Here is a 12007-nt window from a genome sequence, read left to right as displayed (position 1 = left end):
AAAATGGGCGACCTTACGCCCTTACAACCAAAGATAAACAAATAAAACAGCGAAAGGCTAAACAACGGCAGCCACAGGCACTTGACGCCGGAGCGAACTAGGAACCAAAGCCGTCACCTTCTTTTGGTCCAACTTCTGGGGATTTTTGGAGCAAGGGTGAGTACACACCACCGTACTCAACAAGTCAATCGAAAAAATGATATAAATGCATTGGGAAACAAAGGAAAGACATAGTATGATTGACATTTTTGCACAAAGCTAAGTTTGTAATATTTTAATATTTTAAAGCCATTTATAAAACCAGACTTATGTCTAAGCAATTTTACCACGGTTGCGCTAAACCACGCATTGCCGGCCTTAAACCTCAGGTTAAACCACCTGCCCTAGGTAAACCACATGTTTACTACACCAAGAATTCCATCCATTCATTTTATTTAGAGAGAGAAATCTAACTTGGGTACATTGCTAGGTTTGCCCATGACCGCGGGCGCGGCTATTCGAATAGTTTTTAACTCTGACCAGAGGTGTACAACTTTACCCACAAGACACAACATTCAACACGTGTTACCACGCGCCAAACACCACCACGGTGCCTAGATAGAAGTTGTGACAAGACCTTTCAAGCATATCATCCCAAAACAAGGACCCGCTGAGGTTTCGCAGCCCGCCGGTTCCCAACAATTAAACCATTGCCGGATCCCCGGGACGAGACATGCCCCCTCTTGCGCCGAGTCAGAATCAGCCAACCCTGGCCCCAGACTCATCGTACCAATGGCCTATGTTTTGAGATGATCTACCATTCCGGTCAGGCCTTACCCATTAGACATGTGGTTGTACTGATATGCTTCGCAACAGAGACTCGAAGACCGGTCCTTATATCGGCCGAGGTGCTTCTAACACAACCATACACCTCGTGCCCCACCCAAAAACAATTTTCAGAATTTTGAATAGGGATTCATCAAGTTCTGACTATACCAGCCATAAACTTATTATCTAAACCACATTTTAGTTATTACCACATTTTAAATATAAAAGAGTGATTCTATGTTGAATCTAAGCATGGATAAGCCAACCTAAAAGCAACTAGTGAGTCCATCATATAGGGAGTCAAACTAGTTATTTTACAATTTTACTAAGGTTCACAAGGTATAGACAAACAATATCAAATTGGCTATAAAGCAAAGATTATAGGAATAATAACTAAATAAAACAGTGAACGTTATATAATTTCATAAAGCAATGCATAGGGATTAAAACAACATAGATTTTCGCAATATTGGGATCAATATGTTCAAGGGATGATTGACTTGCCTTGGTCGCTCCAAAATTCTTCTGCTTCCACAGCTACGAAGAGAGGGTCTTCTGGAACAACGGAATCTACACGACCAATGACAAAAGGAAGCAAAAAGGCTAAGACAACGATAAAATTAAGAACCAAACAATACAAAAGTGGGTTCTTTAATTCGTTGGAGGGGATTAGTGATTTTAACGGATCCTATTCGAAGTTCAAATAGCCAAGAAAAACTATTTGCATTTTATATGTTGTTCGGGTGAACAATTTGCGAATTCGTTACTTTAGACTTTTTATTTTGGATAATAAGTAATCGATAAAGAGAGAAAGGGATGGTCGCTGCAACAGTAACCATGATGGGTGATAAATCGTCGGCTTAGCACGAAAAAGACGACGATTGGTGGCTTGACGGGTTCTCGGGGAAAGTTGTTGTTCCAGCGAACGGAGGGTTGGCCGGTGTTCTCCTCAATCACACGAACTCAACGGTGCAGACGGCGTCCTCCAAAGCCGTCCAGAGCAGCGGCAAAGGCCCGCCAAGTTCGTCGGGGAGAGGAGGGAGGAAGATGGTGGTGGGAGGGCAGAGGAGAGCTCGGGCCAGGGCTAGCAAATGGAGGAGGAGGACGAGGGGGTTCCATTTTATAGGGTCCCGGAAGGTGGAAGGTCGCGGGAGAGGTGAAACGCCAGCAGCTTCTTCACTGTGTCCATGAAAACGCCGGCGAGATAAAGAGTGAGGAAAACCGGCAATTTAAGTCACAATTAAGTGAGGAATTAAGGGGGAAATTAAGAGGGCGAGGTGGGGATTCCGTTTTTCTATTTATTTTGGAGGGAAACCGCCGAGGTGAACCAGGCGGCGGCGCTGGTTAGGGTTCACGGGAGAGAGACGTCGACGCCGGTCTGGAGGTAGAAGACGACCACGTGCGTGCTGCGTTTCCCCATGGGCTAGCTGGGCCGGGTGGCACCGGAAGGAGGCGGAGTGGGCCGGAAAAAGGCCCAAGAGGGAGAGAATAAGGGGAAGGGAGAGCTGGGCCGCCAGCTAGGAGAGAGGGCCCATAGAGGGGAGGGGTGGGAGGACTTGGGCCAACTTTCAGCCCAAGTTGAGGGAGAGAGATTTAAATTAATTTTTCTTTTTAGTATACTATTTTAATGGTTTTTGTTGCATTAAAATTAGCTAGAGTGCTCTGAAAATTCCAGTAAAAATTACTTACATACTTTGAGGCATGGGGAACTTATTAAAAATACCCACGAGCCCATTTGAGTTCAGTATTGGTCATTTTTAATTGTTGGAGGCTTCCTTCATCTTTTAAAATTTCTCGAAATTCGGATTAAACAATGTTTTAAACTTTGGTGATTTTAGGGCACTACATAACTTCACCTTATATGGAGTTCTATTTATTTTTTATGCATATCACAAGTTTGTTTAATTCTCAGTTCAACAGAAAACAGTTTATTCTTTTATTTTACTTTTGCCGTTTTACTTACAGGTGGACCCCAGCTGGCAGTGATAGGAAACAGGGGAGGGCAAAGCAGGTGGCTGGCTGAGCGGCGCGGGCGAGCTTGGTGGCGATGACTACCGACTGTTGCATGACCTCTAGAGATGGCCGGAGCTGTGCAGGATGGCGGCGCGGGTGGCGGAACCGTTTACTTGGTAGAGGGATGTGTGGATAGTAGTTGGGAAATAGTTTTTAGCATACGGGTGTATATACATCCGTGTGCTTGCATGTCATCTAAATAGTCAAAAAAATATAAAAAAATTTGATAAGAAAGATTAATATGAGTTATATCACTTCACAAACATGCAAGTTTAAATTCGACTCCTACAAGTTGTAGCAAAAAAATAAACAAAACTAAAACTAAGTATACGCATATTCATAATTGTTTTTGTAATTTTTGCTACAACTTATAAAAGTTAAATTTAAACTTGCATGTTGGTGGAGTGATATAACTCATATCAAGCTATCTCATCAATTTTTTTTCATATTTTTTGATGACTATTTAGATGACATACAAGCAACGGGTATATAGACACCCGTGTGCTAAAAAAACTTCTTACAGTAGTTTATTACTACATACACCCGACTCTAAAAGACGTATTGACTATTTAGATAACATATAAGTAACGGGTGTATAGACACCGTGTGCTAAAAAACTTGTTATAGTAGTTTGTTACTGCATGCACCTGACTCAAGAAGGTGTACTGATTATTACCCATATGATTCCCATGGGTGGATTGTTTCCGGTGGGCGGCGGTAATGGTGAAACACGGCAGCGGTGGAAGGAAAAATTTCAGGTTCAAAGTGAAGACTTGATCTGGCTGTCAAACCTTTTTTTATCCAATGATCCCAGGGATAGTCTTTGCTCGAAGAATCAAACTAGGACTTACCGGTTTGCTCTAATTTTCGGAGGCGGCGGCGTGCAGCTGTGGGTCACCGGACTTGGAGCTGACGACATCGTTCTTCCTTCTCGGTGCTGATTCAGACGGGGTGGTTCTCAAGGGGCTTCGCCTTCGAGTAGGAGGGCGAAGCGATACAGATGGCGCAACGGCCTGGCTCAAAGTGGGCCGAGGCGGCCGGACTAGCGACCGAATGGCGCTCACGGCGTTAGCGGAATGGCATTCCAGGGGCGGTTCGGTTCAACGGCGTTCCGGGCGAACGGCTGCACGAGAGGAGATGCCGAGGATAAAGAAAATGGCATGCGTGCGCCAACAGATATAGAACGAGGATTCATCTTGAAAATATGATCCAATACCGTTCAGTTTGTAACCGTTAAAAATCTTTACAGTAATATCTTACATGATTATATTATGATAAAATTTATGTTAAGTTTTTTAATGGTTCTTTTTAAATGTTGCACATATTGTTAATTCACTGTTTCAACAAGTTTTCTTAGATGTTCCACTAACTCATTTACAAATGTTGCACACTATTCTTTGATGTTTTAGCAAGCCCTTTATGATATTTCAATGGTTACAATTCGATATCTCGTACATGATATAAAAATGGTTCATTCTTGGGGTGTTTCATGTTTATTCAGCAAATACTTTATGATATTTCCATGGATACAGCTCAATATCTCATAGTACATGGTATAAAAATGTTTCAAAAAATCATGTATGTTTGCAAATATATTTGGATGTGATATTTTCAATATTTCACTCGTTGCAACCCAATGTTTAATGTAGATGTCATTAGTGTTAGAGAATATTTTTTTATGTTGCGTCTACTTGAAACATTTCATAAGGTGAGTTAAAAAAAATAACTAAGTGATGGAACAATTTTATTTGAGGTGAAACATCATCCTATATTTCGGAATTTTTTTATTACAATAAATACGATGGTGTGCTTGGATTATAGAATATTAAATATGTAATTTAGGAGGAAAATAATCAAAGTTTGCTTCAAACTTTACATGCATGTATGCATGGAGATAGGTGTGGGAGTACTATAAGTTGTGTGCAGAGGTGTAGAGAGAGAAGGGATTACATCATTGCATGCTAAATCGAGCGTAGGACAAAAAAGAGTAGTAAACACACTGAAAAAGCTGGCGCCCAACACCGTAGTCACGTCGCGTTGTTTTCAACGACGTTTCAACCAAACTAGCTGTTTTCCAAACCAAAAAAAGCGAAACATCTCCTGTCCGCCATTCCCTCCTAACCTTTCCCCGAGCCAAGCCAGCGAGCGGCCAGAAATAGAGCACCCTCTAAAGAGGCACCCTCTCGATCCTCTGCACTGCATAGGAAAACTAACCTGTGCCTAACCATTCTCGATCGGTGAAACACCCACAGCGATGGCCCGACTGCATCTCCTCCTCCTCCCTTTCCTAGTTGCCACCGTGGCGGTGCTCGTCTCGCCGTTTGGCCGCACACTTGCTAAGACAGCCAAGAAGAGCGACGACATCGTCAATGGCCCCCTTCTCACCTCCAAAATCAATGCCAAGCGTACATTGATCGTTGGCCCCGAGGACGAGTTCAAAACCGTGCAGGCAGCCATTGACGCTGTGCCTGTCGGGAATGCCGAGTGGGTCATCGTCCATCTCCGCTCCGGCATCTACAGGTGTGCATTGATATTGTATGCTTTCATGCGCCTAATTAAGTTTCTTTGCACCGTCTAGCTTTGGAATAACAAAGGGTTTGCATGAATGCGTACAGGGAGAAAGTTGTGATCCCAGAGACAAAGCCGTTCATCTTCATGAGGGGCAATGGCAAGGGCCGAACCTCCATCACCCACGAATCAACCTCTTCCCACAATGCCGAGTCTGCCGCATTCGCCGTGCACGCAAACAACGTCATTGTCTTTGGAATTAGCTTCAGGGTCCATCTCTATGTTCTAATCCTCTCATTGTATTTGAAATTCTAAATCTTGAATGATCTTGACACGATTCGCACATCGGTTGAATGATCACAGAACAGCGCGCGTGCTGGGCTGCCCAATACCCCGGAGATACGCGCGGTGTCTACCATGGTTAGCGGCGATAAGGTGGCCTTCTACCACTGTGCGTTCTATAGCCCACACCATACCCTCTTCGACGACATCGGTCGCCACTATTACGAGAGTTGCTACATTCAGGGTAACATCGACTTCATCTTTGGCGGCGGCCAGTCTATCTTCCAGGTAATAGATCCCATATGTACATGCACACATGATACATGTAAAGAATTTTTCATGTCATTCTTCAACTATGAATAATCAGCAAACACACACATGTAGTGCCCGGAGATCTTTGTGAAGCCTGACCGGCGGACGGAGATCAAGGGGTCCATCACAGCACAGGACCGCAAGGAAGAAGATGGCAGCGGCTTTGTCTTCATCAAGGGCAAGGTGTACGGCGTAGGCCAGGTGTACCTAGGCCGTGCCAATGAGGCCTACTCGCGTGTCATCTTTGCTGACACCTACCTCTCCAAGACTATCAACCCGGCCGGTTGGACCAACTACGGCTACAATGGACCGACTGAGTAAGTGCTAAAAAAATATTTTTCCTATCCTAAAGAGGGTACTATAAGGTACCGTACGACTATTTTCTATATAAAATTTAGTACACCTCTTTGAGGATGATAAAATTGCTTGATAAGAAATCATCAACAGTGATCAATCATGCATGTATAACAGTGGCGCGCTATTAATTGTTGCGTGCATTGCAGCCACATGGTACTCGGGGAGTACAACTGCACTGGGCCGGGCGCTGCCGATGCGTCGTCGGAGCGTGTACCATGGGCACGAAAGTTCACCAAGGAGGAGGCTGACAAGTTCATAACCGTTGACTTCATCAATGGCAAGGAGTGGCTTCCGGCGTTCTACTACTGACCAGCCAACTAAAAGAACACATAGCAACATGTATGTTCATGCATGCCGTGGGCTAGTTGTATCCATGGTGTCAATTTTCTAATCAATTGAAGGATTTGGTGTTTTGCAGTAAAAATGTGACATATTTAGCTTATTGATTCTAGGCTTGAACTTTATTTGCTCATTTTATGGCTGAGAAGTTAATTACTAAGGCATCCTGCACGTTGTCTGATTGTCCAGTGCAACATCACAAATTAATTTGCGCATGTATCATAAGTCATAATATAATGTATTTGGCCCTGATAACAAGCAAATTGCTAGTCTAAAGGGCGTTGTAGGATATGAAATGACAATGTACTAACTTGAAGTAGCATACCTAAGGGTCAGTTCAACTATGGAATTACTTTATAATAGCCTATGTGAAAATATTTTGATTTATGACAAAATTCATAACATTGACGTCAAAAGTTGATTTGTGATGTGTCACACACAAAGGTTTATAAGACTCCTAGATCGTTTTAGTGCAATACCTAAATTCTTAAAATTATAACTAAAAAATAGGTGTGTCAGTTAATTTGACCCTACAACTAACAAGATTTAAATATACAAGAAAATATTAACACTAAAATACTCTATTGGCTTGATAACCGGTATCGTTTTTAGACCACACCCGATGAATGGCATCCCTGGGCTTTGAAGGAATTTATGATGATCAATTATAAATATACCTTATCGGCTAAACTACTATATAATAACCAGCTAATTGATCAATCACCAAAATTAACCTTATACACTATAAAAAGTGTCACGTATCTTGGACCCACTTAACCAGTTAAAAAATATAAAAGAAAACTATCTAGGTAAAGCCAGAAAAAGAAAAGGATTCGCGTGGAGGCGCCCCGCGCGAACATTCGCGCAACAGAACTTTCGGTTATCTTCTTCCATATATATTGCCATGAAAATTATAGTCAATGACTTAGCTAGATAACCTGGCCGCTAATCATCTGCTTGTACTCTTGTACATTGCTGTTACACTTAACTCAATAAGCTAAATCAAGAGCAAAGGCGCAAGTCATTTAGCTAGATAACATTGCCATTAATCAATGCACGATGGATCATCCTGTGAAAATATCCTCATATTCGGTGATCCTTGTGTAAACTTGTACTAAAGCAAGTAAATGTCTATTATATCCCATCTAGATTTTAACATTTAATTACACCATTAAACTATATTAGTCTTTCATTGCATCGTACTCTCGCTTAAGTTATGCTAGCTGACATCACTTAACTTTGCATCCCATCGGCCAAATCCTGGCTCTCCGCCACGGGATATGTCACCAGAAAACCATGGGAAAGTATGTGCATCACTGTTTAGATTGGTATACTTCTTAACTGCATGTCACCTACAAATAATTCTTAAAAAAATAATAAGGTAGATTAATATACGATATATCACTTCACAGACATGCAAATTCAAATTTAACTTATACAAATAATAACAAAATAAAAAATTAATTGTGAATGTGTGTATACTAGTTTTATTTTTTGTTACAACATATAGAATTTGAATTTAAACTTGAGAAGTGATGTATCTCATATTAATCCATATTATCATTTTTTTATAATTATTTAGGTGATATATAAGAAGGGAGCACATGTTCGTCTGAGAGATGAAAATCAATCCCTAAAAACATACAAGTTTAATATGAATTCGTGTTTTTTATGACTTGTATCTATCAAATATAGTGTTGTATGTTTGTGAAGTGATATATAACGTTATAATCTATGCTATGAAATTATTCTATAATTATATATTCTTATTTAGGCAACACGCAAAAGATAAGTCACAATGCATAGTAAGTTCCTAACAAATAAACTCCTATACCCCAACCCACCCAAATAACAAGCAAGCAAACCACGAATAATGACAAAAACTTAGAACAAAGTGCAAATGTACTATCTTAGCAACAATTTATTTATTCCTTTATAAATAAGAGAACAATAGGTAAATCATAAACATAAATCAACAAGATTATTAAAACTTAGTACAAAATTAGCTCAAGCTTAGCCAATCATATATACTCCCATCTATATGCACCGTGCAACCAAGTGCGCATGCATGTCCTCACATCCCTCCACCAATACCGCCACCGCCACCGCCACCAAAACCTCCACCGCCTCCGCCGCCCAGGCCTCCACCGCCACCCGCACCAGCGCCTCCGCCAAAGCCAGCACCAGCACCACCTCCGGCTCCTCCACCAGCACCAATGCCACCACCACCACCGAGGCCGCCGCCAAAGCCACCACCTTTGCCACCCCCAAAACCACCTCCAGCTCCTACGCCACCACCCCCTCCAGCACCACCACCGAGTCCACCACCTCCACCAGCACCGGCACCATCACCAAACCCACCTCCAGCACCTCCACCTAGGCCTCCTCCTTCACCACTACCAAGTCCACCGCCTCCACCAGCACCGCCACCAAGCCCGCCTCCTGCACCACCGCCAAGCCCGCCGCCTCCACCGGCACCACCACCCAGGCCTCCTCCTGCACCGGCACCACCACCAAGCCCACCGCCTCCACCAACACCACCACCAAGCCCGCCACCTCCACCGGCACCACCTCCCAGGCCTCCTCCTGCACCGGCACCACCACCAAGCTCGCCTCCAGCCCCACCGCCTAGCCCGCCGCCTCCACCGGCACCACCACCCAGGCCTCCTCCTGCACCGGCACCACCACTAAGCCCACCTCCGGCACCGCCGCCAAGCCCGCCGCCTCCACCGGCACCACCACCAAGCCCGCCTCCTGCACCGCCACTACCTCCACCGGCACCTCCACCAAGACCGCCGCCTCCACCGGCACCACCGCCACCAAGTCCACCTCCCGCACCACCGCCAAGCCCACCACCTCCACCGGCACCACCAGTAAGTCCTCCACCTCCACCTACACCACCACCAAGACCACCCCCAGCTCCACCACCTAGCCCGCCTCCTCCGCCAGCTCCACCACCGAGGCCACCGCCCTTCCCACCACCAAACCCACCTCCAAGGCCACCACTGTGTCCAAGACCTCCACCATGGCCAAGCCCTCCACCAAAACCACCACCTGCACCGCCACCACCGCCAAGACCACCACCTAGGCCACCACCTTTACCTCCTCCAAACCCACCACCAAGACCTCCACCATGACCAAGCCCTCCACCGAACCCACCACCTGCTCCACCGCCTCCTCCGAGCCCAGCACCACCGCCAAAGCCACCCCCACCACCGAAACCTCCTCCACCGCCCAACGTCTCCTTCTCCAGTAGCCGCGCCTCTGTACATGCCACTACAACCAGCACCGCGACCAATGCCGCGAGCGCCAAGGCCCGCGCACGCCTCGCCGCTCTCCCCATGAGCTGAGCTGTTGATGCTGCTCCGATGCTTGAAGCGAATTGAAGAACGTTCGCGCGCTTTTATAGCTAGCTCTAGCAGCAAGCAGCTGGTCATGATGATCCTTTGATACGAGCTGGTCAAGTATTCAAGTGGCCGAGTGGACAAAGGAGAGAGTGCCTATCCTGTGTGCGTGGAGTTATTGCAGGTAGTTGGGAGAAGCATAGCCACTGTCCAGACTCCAGCGGACCAGAGCTTTGTACAGCAACGACGCTCTCAACTATGGCGGTTTCAGCTTCGACAGACCAAACACAGAGCCAGCGAGGACGAGAGAGATGAACAGGGATTGCGCGTGCGAGGTGGGCCGTCGATTTTGGGTTCGGGTCGGAGAAGGTGCGGCGCGGCGCGGCGCGGCGCGCCGGTGCATTTATGTTCACGCGTCGCCGAACTATCCTGCTGCATGCAGCCTGCTCGCGCGAGTCCTTCCGCCGGGCAGATGCACGTTCTTCCACAGTGCAGGTCTTCAGCTAGCCTGCAGGCAACGCACGCCCGCGGGATGCTTTACGGGTACGTGCATTCATCCGGCGCACACGCACACGATCGATCGATTTCACGGCAACTTCAATTACTAATCGGTTAGCGTTTGCCAGTGATTGCAAGCAGCTGTGTGCATGCCTGCATGTGCACGCATGGTTCGGAAAAGTACGGGAAGTACGTACGTACGTAACGTAAATGCGCAATGCATGGAGCTGTACGTAGGTCTCTGCAGGTATTGTTTAAATCAGATGTTATATATTGGAGTGATCTTTATGAGCCACAGGCTAAGAAAAAAGTCATTAGAACAGGACTAATTAATCGTTAGCTATTATAAACTCTTTTCTTTTTTGAGAAAGAAGGGTAACAACCCCTTCCATTTCCATTAATTAACAGAAAAGATAATCATATGTTAACTATTATAAACTGAAGAAGTAAATTTGTTTGACTTTTGTTTTAGTAATTTCTGTACATATTTTGTTTGGAAAAAGAACACGTCTAATGCCCCGAGCTGTGTTACATTGTGTGGAATGCAGAGGTGAGGCAGAGACAATAAGGGGTTGTTTAGTTTGCAAAATTATTTTGAAAAAACATCACATCGAGTTTTTAAACATACATTTGAAGTATTAAACGTAGTCTAATTACAAAACAAATTTCAGATTCCGCCTGGAAACTGCAAGACGAATCTTTTGAGTCTAATTAATCCATCATTAGTATATGTTGGTTACTGTAGCACTTATGGCTAATCACATTCTAATTAGGCTCAAAAGATTCGTCTCATGATTTTTCCCATAACTGTATAATTAGTTTTAATGTTCATGTATGTTTAATGCTTCATTTATGTGTTCAAATATTCGATGTGATGTTTTTGGGAAAAAATTTTGGAACTAAACAGGGCCTAATATGTGCTGCCGGCAGGACGGCCGGGAAACGGTGCGTGCAGCTTAATTATGAGTTTGTATATGTCTGATGAGCTCGGATAGTTAAATTTCAGAGTGCACATATATATGGTGTTCACAAAAAAAAGAATGCATATGCATATATACTCGCGCAACTGGTCGTCTGGTGCATGCGGCCATTATGTCATTCACAATCACAACCGTATGGATAGCAGGTGAGGACGGCATTCAGGTCAGGAGGGTAGCTAGCTAGTAGGAGTTAACTACTAAGGTTGACGATATGAAGTTTAATTTGAGATTGAGCAGCTAGCTTAGCAGGCCATGATGGCCCAGCTTTGAACATTCTCAAGCCACCGTGAGCGGCCTTTTTACTAGTATACTGAGTAGTAGTTATTACCTGGGTTGCGTATATATACATACGTTCAGTTTGCAGATTTGGTTAAATGTTCAGTAATGCAATCATGTAAAGGCCGATCAGGTTGTGTGGTTTTCCTAGCAATTGCAGGGGGGCACATGCATGCTCCCGGCACACTGGACCACGTAGCGATCGATCTTTTAAATTTGTCCCCTTTGGAGTCCGATGAGAAAGCCGAGCATTTGTTGCAACTCCGGTTTGGGTCCGATTGATGGGTCCAA

General features: G+C 44.7%; 2 protein-coding genes across 2 annotated transcripts; one reads left to right on the top strand and one right to left on the bottom strand.

The window, feature by feature from the left end:
• The first annotated feature begins 5017 nt into the window (after window positions 1-5017).
• Window positions 5018-6703, top strand: LOC102701900 (probable pectinesterase 67). Its single transcript, XM_006649910.3, has 5 exons — window positions 5018-5340; window positions 5436-5598; window positions 5692-5898; window positions 5995-6239; window positions 6426-6703. Exons 1-5 carry the CDS (start codon window positions 5075-5077, stop codon window positions 6586-6588), a joined length of 1044 nt encoding a protein of 347 aa, XP_006649973.1. The 5' UTR covers window positions 5018-5074; the 3' UTR covers window positions 6589-6703.
• Window positions 6704-7607: 904 nt separating this feature from the next.
• LOC102704231 (glycine-rich cell wall structural protein-like) lies at window positions 7608-9961 on the bottom strand. Its single transcript, XM_040521559.1, has 2 exons — window positions 8779-9961; window positions 7608-7615 (listed from the first exon to the last, which is right to left on the bottom strand). Exons 1-2 carry the CDS (start codon window positions 9959-9961, stop codon window positions 7608-7610), a joined length of 1191 nt encoding a protein of 396 aa, XP_040377493.1.
• Between the last annotated feature and the right edge of the window lie 2046 nt (window positions 9962-12007).

Source organism: Oryza brachyantha, chromosome 3 (assembly GCF_000231095.2).
Source record: "Oryza brachyantha chromosome 3, ObraRS2, whole genome shotgun sequence".
Lineage (NCBI taxonomy): Eukaryota > Viridiplantae > Streptophyta > Magnoliopsida > Poales > Poaceae > Oryza > Oryza brachyantha.
Note: the sequence above shows the minus strand (reverse complement) of the source record. Positions and strands in the feature narration are given on the sequence as shown.